General features: G+C 41.0%; 1 protein-coding gene across 2 annotated transcripts in view; it reads left to right on the top strand.

Annotated features, from left to right (window-relative positions):
• Positions 1–19,039, top strand: part of map3k13 (mitogen-activated protein kinase kinase kinase 13) — a 42,417-nt gene extending 23,378 nt beyond the window's left edge. For both annotated transcript variants that reach the window (XM_032567938.1, XM_032567939.1), the window contains 14 exons: positions 5,360–6,060; positions 7,507–7,690; positions 7,769–7,960; positions 8,846–9,004; positions 9,157–9,315; positions 9,402–9,510; positions 10,024–10,133; positions 10,219–10,335; positions 10,557–10,700; positions 11,655–12,414; positions 13,537–13,607; positions 13,768–14,050; positions 14,831–18,504; positions 18,717–19,039. In XM_032567938.1, coding sequence (XP_032423829.1) covers positions 5,433–6,060; positions 7,507–7,690; positions 7,769–7,960; positions 8,846–9,004; positions 9,157–9,315; positions 9,402–9,510; positions 10,024–10,133; positions 10,219–10,335; positions 10,557–10,700; positions 11,655–12,414; positions 13,537–13,607; positions 13,768–14,050; positions 14,831–14,932 — 3,018 coding nt within the window. In that variant the 5' untranslated portion in view covers positions 5,360–5,432 and the 3' untranslated portion in view covers positions 14,933–18,504; positions 18,717–19,039. The remainder of the gene's footprint in view (positions 1–5,359; positions 6,061–7,506; positions 7,691–7,768; positions 7,961–8,845; positions 9,005–9,156; positions 9,316–9,401; positions 9,511–10,023; positions 10,134–10,218; positions 10,336–10,556; positions 10,701–11,654; positions 12,415–13,536; positions 13,608–13,767; positions 14,051–14,830; positions 18,505–18,716) is intronic.

The following is a 19,039-nucleotide window of genomic DNA, read 5'->3' as shown; positions in this document are numbered from 1 at the left end:
CCCTAGGGTTCAAGCCAAAGCATTGACCGTGTTTATGTTTGATTTCCAGTCTAACACTTAACCTGCAGCTAAACAGGTGAGGGTTATTGTGCCGTGTGGCCTGCTTTCATTCCAAACAGCATCTGAATTTGAGGGAAGAAGGATTATAGAAAAATGTCAAAAATAATTTGCTGTTCCCACACCAGTAGATTATTGCTCTCACCCACATACAGTTTGGTGAGGCTAGAGAGGGCAACACTGATTTATTCACATAAACTTCTAAATACCTACTAGATTTGCCTGCTTGAACAATGACTTACATCTGTGAGTTTTGTGTATGTCGACTGAGTTTTATAACTCTGTTTACTCACAGGCTGAACAGAGACCTTGAACAGTCCATAGTGTGGGGAAACAAGTACAGATAGCAGAGTTCACCTCTTCAACTATGACCGAGAAAAACAGACTGTCACATGCTCGGTGGAGACCAGCACAGCTCTCACCATCTGTTTCAGGAGAGGAGCCCAAGCAGGACACAAACTTTGTGGTGCGGGTATTTGTCCCAGAAATAAGCTTCAGATGTTGGGAAAATGACTCTATTTGTCTGACTCATTTCCGCCAGTTTTGTACATGTAGAGTGAAACTTGTTGATTCTTCTTTTCTAGACAGCTGATGAATTTGTTTGATCTCACCCTGTCCATCTTAGCTCTAGTCTCATGTGACCAGAACATGCAGTGTCCCCTATATCCCTTGTGTCAAACTTCAAATGGTACTTCTTATGGCTTTCGTTCCACAGTAACTTACCTCTTGCCACTGCTGCACAAACCCAGATGCTTTACAATTACATACTCATTCACATTGTTCTATCAAAACCCTAATAAAATATATTGAAAGCTGTGTTTGTAAAACATTGTAAAATATTTTTAAAAATTAATATTTTAGAATGTTTACAATGTCAATGTGTTTATCTTAATATCAAAACACACTGACATTTGTACATTTTGCTTTTGTTTTTTTTAAAGTCCAATAAGCAGATAAATCCCAAGCAAATGTTGCATGTTTCACTCAAGTCACATTGCTGTTTTTCAAGCTAGATTTTTCTCTACTCTGTTTTGTCGACTCCATGAATGTGGCCTTCAGCCTCTTCAAACCAGAGTGCTGAATGGGATCGAGCGTGACTGCCAGCATAGGGTCGGGATGGATGCAGTGTCGACATGGTAACACGTGAATGACGAGGTGGGATGGGAGGCTAAATTGGTTCTTTGTTGGAGGCGCAGCTGTCACCTGAAAGGAGGTTCTCCCCCTGGGTGGCTCCCAGCAGGCCTCCTGTTAATGAGGACGGAAACGCAGATGAGACGGCTGCTGCCCGCTCTGGTACCAGGACAAACGTTACATCTGTTGATATGAAGAATCTCCACTCTTGTGTTGATACTTGCTCTCCGTTTCAGCTGTTGTTTGTAAAGATACAACAGACACCAGGCTTTTGCTGAGCGTTGTTGCAAAAACATGAGCTGCCTTCCCCGGTGGGTTGCTGGGAGTAGTGGGATTATTGGATCTTGCCAGACACGCCCAGGGCAAGTGTGTGTGAACCTGATCCCCTCCCCTGCACCATCACCAAATGCTCTACACACACACATGCATAAAGAGGGATACAATAAGTGCAGCTCCCTTGAGTTAAGTGCATCTCTAATTAAAAATATGCCCACCATGAAGGAGGGTGTTCATGGGGAAAAAATGTATATAAATAATAACTAAAATATATCTGGATATGTGTTTGTTCAAGCTGCAGCCCTGTGGGGGGATTAAAGGATCAGCTCCTGATAATTTCTCCCCCCTCTGTCCCTCCCCATTCGGCTCATTCTCTATAATATTCATCCTGCTTAGGATGTGCATTGTGTCCTCCTCTGAACCAATGTCCATCTTTTTTTAAAACTATTTTTCTAATCATCAGAGGGGCAGTTGATGTGTCCTTGTTCTCGGTCACAAAGTCTTTTGGAAAGTTCTGTAAATAAATGACTACGTAAACGAAACCGTCTGTCTGCTCTCCATCAGGCTCAGAGATCTTCCATTAGAGATTGATGAACGGGAGCAAGAGGTTCCTTTCCTCCTCTTGGTGTCAGGAAACAGACATAAAAGGTTGGAAGGCACCTGCGCTCTGTGGTCATTAATCAGCCGGGATAATTGTAAAGTTTCAGTTCAGCTACAGAGGTTGCAGTATGTCTTTATGCCGCTGCCCGGCCGACCACATCCACCCACTTCAGGGTCAGCGTCAGAAGGCCAGCTCTGAGAATTGTCTGCGAGGTGGAATTACACCACCGGCCCTCGATTTGTACGGCTCGCTTGTCTCTGCTTTGGAAGGGAGGGATTTATTGGATACCTGAGAGAGCGTTCTCTCCTTCCCCTGCACTCTCAGCAGCGTGCTTAGGCAAACGCCTGCATTATAAATGAGCTGCTGGCAGCTGCCACACTCTCACAGCGCTCAGGTTACCCCCAGTGGATACACAGAGATATACTACATGGATTTGCACAAACATGCAAACAGCAGCTACAGTTCTGGGCAGAAATATTTTGTAGTTCTTCATTAGTTAATATTTTGCCTCCAGCAGTCAGTATTTTATGGGTTCCTTTAAAATAGGCTTAATTATTGGTTATTTAGGCTTTCTCAATGTCTTTCCAACTGTTTCTTTAGACTTTTAGAAAGTTTTTAATAACAGTTGATTAAAACTATGTAAAGTCTGGCTGTTAAAAGCAAAATAGAAAAAATTAATGGAGGTTTAAAAACCAGTATCATTTAATGGATGAGCTTAACCTTGTCTATTTTAAGTCCTTTTAAAAATGTATTGATCAGAATTTTGCAGTCAGTTTTTGATCTGCTATTATTGGTTTGAATCAATTCTTGGAGATCTGCTGTATAAGATATCAGAACAGTATTTATGTCATGTTTTTTCTAGTCTTCCTGACTTTAATCATTATTAAACTAATAATGATTAGTTTATTAATAATGGATATTGTCATATAATGGGTGAGGAATATCAGTAGCTGTCAAACTGATTAAAATTGTTTTTAGCATCTTATATTAATAGTTAGCACTGCTAGTGTTGCAAAACGGTAGCCACCAACAGTGTCCCCTACAGGATTGGCTACCCGAACTACCTTATTTATCTTATGTAATTTCCTTCTGGGATCAATGAAGATTTTTTTATTTTCTAATAGATGCCAACATTTCCAAAACATAAAATGTTCCAGGAGAGACAGAGGTTGGAAGCTAAAAAGGATTTAAAAAAAAAAACTTTGCTGTTCTCTGTTCAGCCTTCCTGTTATCTACTTAATGTCTTACTCTCTCTTGGGCTCATTTCATGGAAAATACAGTTTCACTTTAAATGGCTTCGTATATCTCTGTGTGTCTTCTCACCAATAATCAGAATGGCATCACTTTGCAACATCTCCCATTCCAAAGTGGGTTGCTGTCAGTAGTGTTTGGTTATGGTTTGTCCACTGATCAGAAAAAGATAACCATTTTCTAATTTTCGACCAGTTACTAATCGTCAGCTTTTAGTCTTCAGCTAATTTCTTTCCTTTGACGACCTTTTATTACAAGTTTTTCTTTTTCCTTTTTTGTGTCACCGTCTTCTTTTTCCAGTCAAGCATGTAAAAATGTTGCTGAAGGCTAAGGAGTGAATTCATGGGTTAGAAAGTGGAGCTGCTTTCCAAAAGAGTTTTGATTGGACAATATGTGTCTTGAATGCCACTTGGAGCTTCGTCTCCTCCCTAAAACCTTTCATCTCTTGTTTGTGTTATCTGTTTCATAAACTCTCCACTGTTTTCTGCTGCCTGTTCAAACTTTAATTAGGTTACACATTTTTTCTTATTTTGTGTAACAATCCAGCTAAAAACTCAGTATGTGCCATACTGAGTTTTGCAGCGAGTTAAAAGCCACAGCATATAAAAAAACATTTGAGCGTTTTCACTTTTGGCAGCTCCTAGAGGCAGTGTTGGAAATAACAAGACACGTAAAATCTTACAAATGAATCTGGCCTGAGGTCACTAAGTTAAAGAGCACAAAGAATGCAAACTGTGTCATTTGCTTTTTGCTTCATATTATTAATTCAATGTGGTTTTGGATTATTTTTTTCTTTCGCAGTGTGACAGTTGCTTCTTTTAAACAAATCATGTCATGTTGAGCTAACCTATTTGAAGCATTTTATTTGTGCTGGTACAATAGTTGAAATGGACGATGCAGCACAGCATCCAATTACAAAACAAGTGAAATAAGCTAATCTTAGTGTGCTTTGTGATGCTGTGGCATGACTTTAAACAGGCCGTTCCTGCTCGAAAACCCTCCAGCAATATAAAAGGCTTGTATCCAGTTATGGCAGCTGCTGGTAGAACCAGTTATTAGATGTAGGGGAATGTTCTTTCCACACAAGGTCATATTGGTTTGGATAGCTTTTTCGACTTTATATCAGTCCATCTGGATGTCATTTTATAGTTACATCCATCTCTTCTGTTCACCATTTATTCTAAAGAATGCTTCTTTCATTCTGTCTTTATTATGTTTCATTCTTTGTTTTCTTTCATTAATTCATTCCTTCTCTAGACATGTCCTTGGGCACAAAGCTGCCCAAAACAAAAAGGAAATTAAATAAATTTGTGCGAAGAACTAATTGAATAAGCCCAACCAGCTGCATTTGGAAAAAACTTCTGAGAATAGAGCAGATGGACGGTATTTTATTTAAGATGAATCAATATTAACGTTCACTGAAGAAACCTCTGTTGCCAGTTTTATTAGCTCAGTTATTTTGTGTGATTTCTATCTTTAAACATTTATTTTCTTTAAAGATCCAGAAAGGCTGTTTGGTGAAACTCATTGTGTAAAGTTCTGGTTTTGGTTCAGTCCTGCAGTTTTTGTGTGGTTCTGGTATCTCAGTAGCTCTGGTCAGCACAGCTGGTTAAGCAGAGCGAAGGAGGTATGTGTGCCAGATGTCTTTGCTCCCAACCTTTAATCATTCCTGCGCCATTACTGGTCAGTCACAGAGATCCCACAAAAGTCCCAGTGTCATCTGTGTCTGTGTGCAGCTGGTTTGATCTAGCTGCTTGCCAAAAGTTTCCCTGGATGGTATTATTTGTATTTTCTCTGTCATGTAAAGATTTATAACCTCTCTAGAGTTTCCCACTCTGTCACGTTTGCACTTTGTCACCTGAAATAATAACCATCTAATCTGTCTCAACAGATCTGTGACAATAGATGAGAGGATTATTGATGATAGTAATTATTTACTTCCACAAATAATTACTTATTTGTGGAAGTAATTATGTGTAAAAAGTTCTTTTGGGTTTTATTAATAAAAAATGTCCTTTTTCTTCCGTCCTCTTTATTCTGTAGGTGATTTTCAACATCCAGAGAGACCAGTGCGTTAGGACGCATCCCTCTCACTGTAACTGGGCTGCCCATCCACATGCACGACACCATGGGCAGCTCCCCAGAGGTGCTTTCCTGGACCTCCTGTCCCAGTCTCTTGGTGGGGAAGCTGAAAGACGAGCTTAAGCTCTCTGTGGTTGGGGACGCCATGAAGAAATCCAACTCTCCCAATGCCCAATCCCAGCCTCCTCAGGCCCTGCCTGCTGCTTTACCTCCTCAGATTATAACAGACCTCGCCCCGCCGACCAACCTGCCCGTTCCTCTGCACACGCCTGGCCAGGACGAGGACTCCATCTTGGGGGGCATCAGCCCAGGAAACACGGCCCTCAGCGTGGACTCTACTCGGAGCGAAGGCGGAAACTTTAACAACAGCGTACTCCAGCTGCAGGAGCCGGAGCAGGAAGAGGCGGGTTCACCAGCGTCCTGTGAGCACGGTGGGTGTGGGAGTGGCATGGACGAGCAGATGGGAGAAGGAGACTGTCCTGTGGACCACAGCGGCGAGGGGAGACCCAGCCACCCGCGGCACCCTGACGACATCAAGCTGCACTTCCAAAGAGCCGGGCCCGGTTCGGGGGGCTTCCTGGAGGGGCTGTTTGGCTGCCTCCGGCCCGTCTGGAACATCATTGGGAAAACTTACTCCACAGAATACAAGCTGCAGCAGCAAGGTTAGCTCTTGGTTTCATCTCCCTGCACGGTGTCCGGTTGAACAAACTAAACCCTCTCTGTTTAATTAAAAGGCTTCTGTCTCTAACTCTTCTGAGAAACAATCAAATGGTTCTGTCTTGTACTACCAAAAGAGTAACTGAATATCTTTCCCCAGCTTTAGTATGAGGCTGCTGTGTGGCTGTGCTGCTGTCAGTTAGAATTAAGGTCATGGGTAAAGGTAGACTCACCTTGCTGCAGGGCTTGCTGTGGAGACTGGATGTGCAGGCTGAAGGATATGCGTTGAGGTTAGATACAAATGAGCTGAAGCTTTACATTGTTCAGCTGAAAAGTGAGGCAGCATAACTTCTCCTCATCATCACTGATAGTAAAGCAGCACAAAACAGGGAGAGAGCTGCATGTGACTCCCTGAATGTCATTTATAGTTCATTGTGCTGTTTTCATCTGCATGTATAAGTTACTTATGCTGCACAGAAGTGGTCCCAGTTTGTGAAAATGTCATTTATAATGGTCTGATTTATTTATGTCATTAAACCTGGCATTTTAACTGGGCAGTATAGACATTTTAGTTCCACTATAATTCCAGACCTTTGTGGTTTGTCTCTTATGATGCATCCACACCATCCCTGTTTAGTCCACTTTAATCCAGCTCTAGTTTATCTAGGAAGTACATTTCAGTTGGGGAGATGTGAATGTGTAATTATATTCTGATGTGGATCAGAAAAGCAATCTCTGGTCTGCCTGAGATCTCGGCTCGGTTGAAGTCAACTCTGGCGCGGTTCTAATGCGTATGTGAATGCTGAGCAGACCAGAGACCGCTCTAAAAGCAAGAAGCGGACTACAGTGCTAGGCATTGTGGGCAAATACAACCAAAGCAAACTTGTGAGTCTAGCGCTAGCAGGAGAAATGCCTTGTGGTCTTTTGCTAAAGAGAAATCTTACAACCGGTAAAATTTGATGCCAGACCATTTTTGTTTACGTTTTGTGAAGAAGGATGTTGCACTCTTTAGTGTTTTTGTGTTTTTTCCTTTAGAGGTTCTTGGTGCAGCACCACTAAAGGTTAGGAGGTGAACTGGTTGTTCAACGGGTTTGGTTTGTTTTACACTGTTGTCTGAAAACGAAATGCACCAGGTGAAAATGTAACAAATGTTATAATTTAATTATGTCTACCGGAATATCAGGTGCGAAAACCATCTAAAAAATTATATATTTAAACTTAAAAACAAGTTCAAAAATGTTTTTTTTTTAAAATTACACTTCAAAGTTCTAAAAAATATCTCTATTTTACCTGCTTAAGTAGATTGCAGATATTTCCTTCTACCAGCTAACCTGACAGAATCCTTTCTCTGCATCTTATATAAGATCAATATAAATATGTTGGTCATCTCACAGGACAATGTAACAAAGTGTAGGTGTCAGAAGGATGAAATGTAATTAACCTGATTGCAGACATGTGGGAGGTCCCATTTGAGGAGATTTCCGAACTGCAGTGGCTGGGCAGCGGTGCGCAGGGCGCTGTCTTCCTGGGCAAGTTTCGCTCTGAGGAGGTGGCCATCAAGAAGGTGCGGGAGCAGAAAGAGACGGACATTAAGCACCTGCGGAAGCTCAAGCACCCCAACATCATCAGCTTCAAGTAAGCTCAAAACTCAAAACTTCTTACTGGTTACCTGATCCTGGTTTTAAAACATGTTTCCTGTTTTGTGGTTGTCAGAGGGGTGTGCACCCAGGCGCCTTGCTACTGTATCATCATGGAGTACTGCGCCCAGGGCCAGCTGTATGAGGTGCTGAGGGCCGGGAGGAAGGTCACCCCCAGGCTGCTGGTAGACTGGGCCACAGGGATCGCCGGCGGCATGAACTACCTACACCTTCACAAGATCATCCACAGGGACCTCAAGTCTCCCAAGTGAGCTGCTGGTTTACTGCCAATGTCACATGAGAGGCTTGAACACTTTCCTGAAGCTGTTTTTCTTAAGCAAAGTACAGGGTTCCCACAAAAAGGAGAACATTTTGTTTTTGTTTTCAAGATCAAGAAAAATAAATAAAGTATAGAAAATAGATGTATGTCCATCCGTCTTTCTGTCTCTCTATCCACACATTCGTCTTAAGGTCAGTTCAACTTTACATCCATCCAGACATTCATCTTTCTGTTCGTCTGTATTTACATCCATCCATGTAGTTCGTTTCTACATCCATCTGTCCATAAATTTGTCTTTCCGTCAGTCTAACTTTCCAACTGTCCGTCTATCCATAGCTTCCACATTTAAAGCTAAACTGCTGTATGAATTCATAGATACGTTTTGCATTGGTCCTTAATGGATTTTATTTAAAACATTTTATCAAACCACTTTAGTACCTTTTGAGACAAACTGGATCAAACTAGCAGCAGCAACTCATCCCTCCAGCTCTTTACAGAGTGACATTTGCTCAAATGTTTTGGTTAATAAAAGCAAGCTCCTCTGCTTCTCCTCCTCCTCCTTCTGTCTCATCCTCTGCAGTCGTGTCTGTAGCTCTGTCTTTCTAATCAATATCATCATGCTGCAGCAGCAAGCCCTGTATTAGTCAGCAGAATGATAGCTAGCTGAAAGCACTGTAAAAGGTCAGTCTCATTTAGCTAATGGGATGATTCAGAAACACTTTTCTGAAAAACAGTTGAGTATGCTACAGAAGAAAAAAAACAAGATAACGCTCTTTAAATTTAGTGGAATATCAGCGACGAAGCTTAATTGACAAAGTGAATAGTTTATACTAAATCAGCTCATTTTGTAACTCTCTTCTGTCTGTATTTCAGTGTTTTGGTCACACACAACGACACTGTGAAAATTTCTGACTTCGGAACGTCCAAAGAGCTCAGTGATAAAAGTACAAAGATGTCATTTGCGGGTACGGTGGCCTGGATGGCCCCAGAAGTCATAAGAAATGAGCCTGTGTCTGAAAAAGTCGACATCTGGTGAGTAGTAGCACACCTGATTCTAAATTTATCCACATTCTATTAAAGATATTGAATAAAAAGCTTTTTTTGCCTCTAAGAAATTAAAATCTGATGTTGGAGTTGTCTATGGTACATTGAGACTGGAGTCTGTGTTACTTTGTGTTTTTCAGGTCATTTGGAGTTGTGTTATGGGAATTGCTCACAGGAGAAATTCCCTACAAAGATGTGGACTCGTCCGCCATCATTTGGGGTGTTGGCAGCAACAGCTTACACCTTCCTGTCCCCTCCACCTGCCCAGACGGTTTTAAAATCCTCATGAAACAAACATGGTGAGTTTGGACCCGATGCTGTGACATCTGCTCTGCGTTTACTTTGAGATAAATCTTGATTCCTTTACTGTTTTGCTTCATTCCAGGCAAGGCAAGCCCAGGAATAGGCCCTCATTTCGTCAGATCCTCCTCCATCTCGACATTGCCTCTGCTGATGTTTTAGGAACTCCTCAGGAGACCTACTTCAAGTCTCAGGTTTGGATTTCAGACAAAATGCCCAAATAACTCAAATTTCTCCTCTCGCGGCATAGCCCCTTAAAAAAATTTTTATACGCTTTGAACCTTTTCAGGTATTTTCTATATTCTTTGTTTTTCCTTGGGATTTTATCAGAAAAAAATATCACAAAGTAACATGAGGTTGTGAAGTGGAAGGACAATAATGCATAGTTACACTATTTCTCTCCAGTATTATTTATTTCTCAACTGCTTTGCACATCAAAGCCCTGAAGGCAAGTGGTTGTACTGAATTTTGTTTACGGGCAAGATTCAGTAGATTCAATACTAATTTAGTATCACTGTACTGAATTAGTAGTTCTTATTTCAAAATAACTACTAATATGTAGTTATTTTGAAAACTATATATTCTTGCTTTCACTTCACAATTCTGTATTACTTTGTGTTTAAACACATAAAATTTCAATAAAATACTTTGAATTCACAGCTTCAGTTTTGCATGCAGGTTTTCTAAACTGCCCATTTATGCCACAGGCAGAGTGGAGGGAGGAGGTGAAGAAGCACTTTGAGAAGATCAAAAGTGAAGGCACTTGCATTCACAGGCTGGATGAGGAGCTGATCCGTCGCAGGAGGGATGAACTCAGGTCTGTTTACCAAATAATTTATGATGGTTTTTGTTAACAGGACAGCAGGTGGAAGACATAATGCTTTATTTTTTCATTCTTTTAGGCATGCTCTGGACATCCGGGAGCACTATGAGAGAAAGCTTGAGAGAGCCAACAACCTCTACATGGAGCTCAGTGCCATCATGCTGCAGCTGGAGGTCCGAGAGAAGGAACTCATGAAGTATGTAGAAATACAAGGCGTTATTTCACTTTGGTGTCATTTCCTTACAATAGGCCTTTACTGGGTGATACTTCAGTGTCGCTTCTTTCTCTAGCAATAAATAGTTCAGATTGTTCTGTAGATTCAAGACTTTGTTCCTGGATGAAGTTTTCTGCCTCTTGGTGTTTTTGTCTTTACATCCCATCCTGTGAAACCAAACAAAACATCTGCTGTCTCTGTAGGAGGGAGCAGGCAGTGGAGAAGAAATATCCAGGAAGCTACAAACGCCACCTGGTCCGGCCCATCGTCAGATCCAACGCCGTCGAGAAGCTCATCAAGAAAAAAGGAAGCATCTCACACAAACCTGGAATGCCACCCACCAAAAGGTCTCAGATTTTAGTTTTGTTTCATTTAATCCTGAAAAGTATACAAGCATAAACTGGTGGAAAACTTGCTTTACATTTATTTTCTGCCATATCAAATATGATAGTAGTGGAAAAAATATTCACCTAAAAAATTCTCATCAGTCATGAGTTTAATTGAAGGCAAAACCACCAATTTTCTTTTCTAGCCATCCTTTCCCCTCTGAGTTTACACTTTCGCACTAAAGGGATATTAAGTGTATTTCCCGTCTGTCATTCCATTGTAGTTTGTGAAAACAAGAGGCATAAACTTTCAATTTAATACTTTTTGATTTGCTTTCATCAGGGGAAAAAGTAAGAAAACACTGATTTGCAAACCTTACACAGTCCATTCATCAGTATTTTAGCATCTTCATTAAAATTGTTGGCATTAAAAGAACTTTGCTTCTGATAGGAAATTAATATAAACATTGAAGAAGCACAAAGCCATGATAAATACGTCTAGGTGACTCCTCCCACTGCTGCCTTTCAGCAGCAAATAAATCATCAGACGAGGCCGAGATGATGATCAATTTGCTTTCAGTACTGAAGAAGAAGAACTTCTCTTCACTAACTTTAAGTCTGAGATAATTACTCAGAAGAAAATTGAACATTCATAAGATGTTTAGCACTTGGATTAATTTTTATTTATCTTGAAATGTTAAAAGTTTAAATTTCAGCTCATTGAAGCACTTTAGACAGTTTTAAAGAACTTTTTTACTTGATTGTTGATTAAGAATTTACAAATCAATATTACCTTAATGGGCAGAGACTTAAAATAAGGTGGACCTGTAAAACTGCTGTGTTAAATTGGGTGCACCTAACTTTTGTGTTGATGCGCCTAAACAATGGTTACTTGCACCAGTGCAAAAAGATATTCTAGAGGCCTGTAAAACACCTCTAGACTGAATGCAATGTTGCTGAATGCCTCTCTTGTAGGCCGGACCTGCTGCGCTCTGACGGCATCCCCAGCGTTGACTCCCTCCCCTCACCCTCGCCTCTCTCGGCCAGCCCCAAAGTCTCCACGCCTCCCGGGAAAACCCGCTATCGCAGCAAGCCTCGCCATCGCCGCGCCAACAGCAAAGGCAGCCACAGCGAGTTCCCTGGCGCCTTGAAGCCTCTCACTGGAGCCCCAGAAGACACCCAGTCTCTGCAGGAGCAGCCTTTCCACCACCACCATCATCATCACCACCACCCACCAGCTGAGGGTCAGTTTCTTCCTCTGAAAGGCCGTGAGGAGGCCGTAGTTAACTGTGCCAACAATCTACGCTACTTCGGCCCTGCCGCCGCCCTCCGCAGCCCTCAGACTGACCACCTTCAGCGCCGCGTCTCTGACTCCAGTCCTGACCTCATTTCCACAGCCGTGGATGCAGACACGCGGCAGCGGACTTCATCCACCAGCACCAACCCCATACCAGGGGCCGGCGCTGTGTTGTTATGTCCCTGCTGCCAGGCTCACCCTCTGCCCGGCTGCTTGCACTGTCAAGAGACTCCGCCCACTCTAAGCCAACCAGAATTACCGCACTACTCGCTGCTTAGCACCCAGGAAAGCAACCAGTCTTCACTGGCGCCACTCAATAAAGAAGCAACTTTAAACGGAGAGGACGGCAGCCTCGCTGCCCCGCAGGCGCAGAATCCATCCCAGTCCAAACACCCGCTGCCCTCTGCACTGCCCCGCACCCTCAGACCCCTCAGAAAGGTGAACAGCCATGAATCACTGCACAAACATTCACACACCTTGGACTTTATTCACATTTTGTTACATTACAGTTACAAACTTAATCATATTTTACTGGGATTTTATGTGATAGACCAACAATGCTAGTGAGTCGTTGCAGAGTAGAATGAAAGTAAATGTTTTTTAGTTTTCTTTTAATGAAGAAAAATTGAAGTGTCGCCTCCATCTGTATTAAATACGCTTTACTCTGACAGCCCCAAAATTAAATGCAATGTTACCAGCTGCCTTCAGATGCTATTTATTTGGGAAACAGAGTCAAACTTTTGATTTCAATCTAAATTCAGATGATTTGTTGGGAAACATTAATGAACAAAAACAGCAGCATGAAGCCCAAGGAACACATCAGACCTGTCAGAAATAAAGTTGTGGATACATTAAACAATTTCCCAAACTTTGAACAAGACCGCTAAGTAGGTGTTCCTTCTGGACTGTATTCAAAATGTGATGTGTGGTGGAAAATGAAGACTGTGCATCGCTGTGGCACGGGGATGGCAGCATCATGCTCTGGGGATGTTTCTTTATGTAAATACAGGGCAATAATAGAAGACTCACATCTGAAGAGATTTAGGACCAGGTTGAAAGGTCACCTTTCAGCAGGGCATTAATCCCAAATACACAGACAGAGCAACAGTGGAATGATTTAGATCACAGCATATTCTTTGTTAAGAATGGTCTAGTCAAAGCCCACTCTGCAATCCAACTAAGAACTTGAAAGTTAATATTCACAGATGTTGTGCATCCAGTCTGACTGTGTTTGAGCTATTTTGCAGAGGAATGGGCTTAACATTTTCTGTGTGTAGATGAGTAAATCTGGTAGGGGCTTACATATTCCAAAAACTCACTGTTATGCTATTTTTTGTGTTTATCTTTCTCATAAAATCCCAATGAAATCCACAAAATCCAGAACTGTGCTTTTGGGGTAAAAGTATGTGAAAATAATTTAAAGACAGTGTAAATAAAAACACAGTAAGCAAAGTTTGAGGTATTAATGTTAAAATACTCTGGAGGTGTGAATATTGGAAGGCACTGTGTGTGTATGGTGAGTACCTGCATATCAATGGCCATTGTTGCTGCACTTTTCAGGGTGGCGATGAGTCATCTGAAGAGGAGGAGGGAGAGGTGGACAGTGAAGTGGAGTTTCCACGGCGACAAAGGTAAAATACTTTGCAAACTGACTTTTACGTGTCGTAATACTGCTAAATTAATCCATTAACAACCAAAACAAATGACCCTTTTGCACACCGTAATAAAAATGAAGCCAAAATTAATTAAGACCACAACTCACTCCAGAATATTTTCCTTGACTCCTACCAGACCCCATCGCTGTATGAGCAGCTTCCAGTCCTACTCCACCTTCAGCTCGGAGAACCTGTCGGTGTCGGACGGGGAGGAGGGCAACACGAGCGACCACTCACACAGCGGACCCCTGAGCGCCAGCCAGGAGGAGCACCTGGACGAGCTGCTGTCGCACACGCCCGACATCCCCATCGACATCTCCACCCAGTCTGACGGCCTCTCCGACAAGGAGTGCGCCGTCCGCAGGGTGAAGACGCAGATCTCGCTGGGGAAGCTGTGCTCGGACGAACACAGCTATGAGGTCAGTAGCGATTTGGCTTTTGACTTAAAGGTGTGGGCAGCGTGCAGCTATTGTACTGTGGGAACACTTTGAAAAATATGCAGATTTATAATGGCATAATAATACAAGTACATCCTCTGAAAGATCAATAAACTTTCATTTATAAAGAACACCTAACTGTGGAACTGGAACACATTTTAAATATCCAAAATAAGTAGACAAACTGAAGCAATAAATGTAATAGATCATGAGGTCTCTGTAAACAAAATTGTCCTTCAAAAATTGTTATTCATTCAGACAGGGAAACAGGCAAAACTGCCAGTTAGACAGAAAGAAAAAAAGAGGTACAAACTAACTGCTTTGTACTCTATCAAAAGCTTGCAGCAGTTTTCAACAGGCCACCTTTTCAACAATTTTAAAGGACAGCATCTCCTTAATGACTAAATAAAACTACACAAACAAGCAGGAAAATGGAAATTATTGAGCTAATTTTATTGTATGATGCAACTAACCATAAAATAAAACAAGCTTATTGTGCAAGGCTTATTTTTTGGCCCTAAATAGAAATTAGCAGCCACATTTTATTTGGCTTGAACGAAAACTAATTATATTTCATTTAATGACAGTAAATTGCATTGTAACAAAAATCTATATGACATTTGGCTAAGAACCACTAGTAGTTGATTTTATAGCCAACACATGCTTCATTATTACAAACTTAAAGAAGAGCCAGAAAGATATAAAGTGATTTTTAAAGCTGCCAGATCTTTGCTCAAGTTTTTTCTCTCATTTTGTCTCCAGAATCCGCTGCAGTTCGGAGACTCGGACTGTGATTCGTCGGAAGCAGAGTGCTCCGATACCACCATCAGAAACAACAAAGTCGGTGCTCCGTCGTCATGGTGAAACTCTCCACAGGGTGTTGGATCTGTTTGTTTATTTTTTTTGCCTGGTGGCCATCATATCCATATTAGAGGGCTCCACAGAAAACACAGCAATAAGAGGACATCATAGAGAACAAAACTCTCCCTATAGCAAAGTCCTGCATAATCTCCCCTCATCCTCAGTATCATCCCCCCGCCCACCTCCGCCTCCCGTCGTCTAGCACTGCATCCAGGCAAACCCATGGCAGGGATTCCCTTTTGATTGATAATGTACAGTAGATAGTATAACATTCTTAATTTATTTTTGTCTGAGTTTTGAAGAGAAATTCAGGATTCTCTGAACAGAGGAAATAAAAACTGACATTTTGAGACCGAGACTGATGAAGGTGCGGAGGATAGGTGAGGGAGGAAATGTTGAAGCTCTGATGTGTCAGAGCATCACTACAGGTCTACATCTCACTACAGTTGCTCTGAGCATCTCTGTGTTGGTAAAACCTCACAAAAAAGAAAAAAGCAATCTCCTTGTTGTTAGTTTACAGCGCAGCGACCCGGTATCCCGCATCCTTTCACTTCCTTCTTGTCACAACTGTGGCTGACACAGGTAAACAATGAGCTCATGGAAACAGTGTCAACACCAGCATGAACAACTCGCCTTGCAAATTGCAAATGGAAACTCCCCCGAATGAAAAAAAAAAAAAAAAAAACACCTCTGGACTTGTCTCATTATCAGGATCACCGCATAGCTATTAGAGCATGCTCTCAAGAGGAAAAAAGCTTTACAAGGACTGCATGAAGCAGACAAGCGGTCAGCAGAGAGGACGACTCATCCGAGAGCTAAAAACAAGCAAAATAAAGGACGCTCTCAACCTTCTCTGTGAGACACGTCATCAGCAATCAGGCGTTACGATGGGAGCTTTTGAGGACGGTGTGCATTGGTTCGCGTAAGCCCCCCTTCCTCAACCATCAGACATTACAGTTTCAAGTTTCATCTCAGGATCGCTCGAGGACTGTGAAACTAGATCGGACCAACTATCGTGTGAAAGAATCTTCTTCGACTGGCACATGTTAATATAAAGGACTGGGGAGGCATTTAAAAACAAAAAAAAGCTCTTACAGAGAAGTCTTGGATATTCAGCCCTTTAGTGTAGGTGTTTCTATAGCTGCAGACTAAATGCAGTATCTCTTTTTGTTTTGTTTTAGATTTTCTGGAAAGTGACAGAGCGCCTCATTCATCATTTTCTTGCAGAGATTCTTATTTTTTTATTAATAATGATACAAGTGCATTTCTATAAATAAGTTTTTTCACTCAATAAAATCAAATTAATATAATTTTAATGCATGAACAGTGAAAATTTTAATCAAAATTACCTGTTAAGTTTAATAATTGGGATGTAAAACTAGGGCATCAATCCAAAATTTCGTTTATCAGAAAGTCTCTTTAATTGTCATCATACCAATTTGTAGAAAAATAGTATTTATCATAAAGCTGTCAGGTTTAGGATTCCACTAAAGAAGCTGGTTGTTCCCAGGCTCCTTTACCTCAGCAAAACAAAAAGAAAAAATTAGTAGAGGGAAAAATTATTCTACAAATATGTGATAACACATATGGCACAGCCTTAAGTGGAAAACAGAAATAAAGGCTTGAGTCTCTGTAGAGTCATTAAAAGGTACTTAAATGTTATTTATGTTTTAAATGTGCTCCTATATGCTTCTTCCTCTGATTTTTAACCTTTTTTTTTGTTTTATGTTGTGGTAGTAATCATTTGTCCCAGGTTTTGAAGTTCTTGACATGTAGAGTGGTGTTATGCTGTAATATTTCATTCAACTTTCAGCCTTTCCATATAAACCCATAAAATATTTCTGCTTGTGAAGCTGGATTATAGTTGTTAGTTTAGGGAATGAAAATCACACTCTTTTAACCTTATTTATTTCCGCTAATTCTTTATGGAAATGTGTATATTTGACAAGGTGGCTGGATTTCAAATATTTGCTAAAACCTTTTATGGATAAATAGTATGAGACTTAAAAGGTGTTAAAAGTGGGTAACCTAAACACAAAATGCATAAAAACATATGGCAAAGGCAAAGAAGAAAATGCAGAATAAAAAAAAAAAGAATTTAAGCTAAGCGTGGGTTATTGAGCATATCAGGGATTTATTTAGTATGTTTGTCTTTGTAAGTCATGTTGCTCTTAAACCATATTTGGTCCATAAGAGGTCAATAAGTTTAAGATTGAATTTACTGAAACTTGAAGAAACTGTAAAATATGAATTTGTTTGCAATTAATCTATATAACGAGTTTCATTTTTGAATTGAATGACTAAAGTAAATTAACTTTTTATGATATTTGAATTTATCGAGATGCACTTGTAAATATTGTCTGTTAGCTGAATAGCAATACCAAACAGCAGGGTAGATCTCAGGTGATAAATAGGAGAGGGGGTTAATCCAGCAGGCTGGATGTAACCATGGTTACTAGGAGTTAGAGTAGAGCAGTGAGTGGATATATTTTTTAATTGCTCCCTTTCTCTTATTTTTCCCCCCAACTTGCCTTTTTGAGGTTTGATGCTCAGGATTTGTGTTGAATGACAGCAATATATCAGCTGTCACTAGATGGCGACATTTGATTTTGCCTTTCTTCTGTGAATCTCCCACACCAATCAGTCTCACAATCCCAGCAATACAACTTTTTTCACCCAATCGTCTTAAATACAAAACCAAAAAAAAAGAGATACTGCATTTACGAAAGCATTATTTTTGCTTTTGGGTCCTCGTCTGGCATCCACATTTGTAATAATCCCATCAGTCAGGGCGGTACTGAACGCTAATGATGTCAGCTCAGACGTGTGTGCCGACGGTTGTGAATCTGCATAAGGAACACAAGCCAGAGACGAGTTCGCGGAGCTTTAAGCTGCTCTTGGTTTTCACCAACCATATATCTCAGTGTTAATCCTGTACATAAACAAATGTAAATGCAATGTGATTCGTTTTTCATCCTCTTTCGTTAATGTGTGCCGAGCGGCCGGACAGGAGGAGGAGGTCATCCTTATATCAGTATTGAACACTACGACAGGAAGGTGAATCTTGATTCAATGTGCTCGAGAGCTTTGAAAAGGCTCCATCTACCTTCTTCTCTTCTGTTTACGTACATGTGAAGTAACCTCATGTAATCTGATCGAGCTGATAATAACACTTGTCTTCTCTGGCGTCCATCCTGTGAAGAATGATTGTTGTGAACTTTTAATTTAATTTAGATCTTTTTATTGTTGTTTTCTTTTCTCTCTCCTTTTTGTAGCTGGCCTACATAATTATTGAATTAATTTATTTGAAATGAGTCATCAGGAGTAATATTTCTTTTTAATTTGAGGCAGCTTCAGAAATCTCATGACCAACAGGTTCTCCTTTTGAAGGAAGCACAATGAATGGGTGTGGGGAAGAGGGCAGTATTTGTGTGGTTGAACAAAAGCGTTACCATATCACTGTTTAACCCTGCAGAGGGACCACTCGTCGTTTAGATTCACCATTGCAGTTTAAAGTATTGAATAAGTAGTTTGCAGAATCAAGGGTTCCTTCAGCTTTTTCCATCTTCCCCTAGGTCAGGGGTGACCAAAGTGGGTCCTCGAGGGCCGGCATCCTGCATGTTTTAGTTCTCTCCCTGGTTTAACACACCTGGATCAAATGATGGCTCGTTAGAAGGCCTAAGAAGAATGTTGACCTGCTGAAACGGTTGTTACTACCACCAGGGAGAGAACTAAAACATGATGGACGCCGGCCCTCGAGGACCGACTTTGGACAGCCCTGCCCTAGGTTGTTAGGAAGCAGGGTAGACGAGCCCGAGGGAACATGTAAGGAGCCAATTATATCTCTACTTCTGCAGTGATTCTTTCTTCGCATTTGTAATCATAAACTAAAATATTTCCATTTGAATTTCTGTGAAATTGTTGCCTGATTCTGTTTAGCGCACATACTTTTTTTTTTCTCTCATTTGCGAACCTCTTCCCTGTTGAATGGCATTACGATCAACCAATCCTGTCATTTTCCTGTATTATTCAGTGTACAGTGCAATAGGAGAATAAAATCAAAGCAAACAAACTGCATGGAATAAATGCTGATGTACTGTACCAAGAACA

This window comes from Xiphophorus hellerii, chromosome 7, assembly GCF_003331165.1.
Source record: "Xiphophorus hellerii strain 12219 chromosome 7, Xiphophorus_hellerii-4.1, whole genome shotgun sequence".
Classification (NCBI taxonomy): domain Eukaryota; kingdom Metazoa; phylum Chordata; class Actinopteri; order Cyprinodontiformes; family Poeciliidae; genus Xiphophorus; species Xiphophorus hellerii.
The sequence above is the reverse complement of the archived record's forward strand: the minus strand, read 5'-3'. Positions and strand labels throughout refer to the sequence as shown.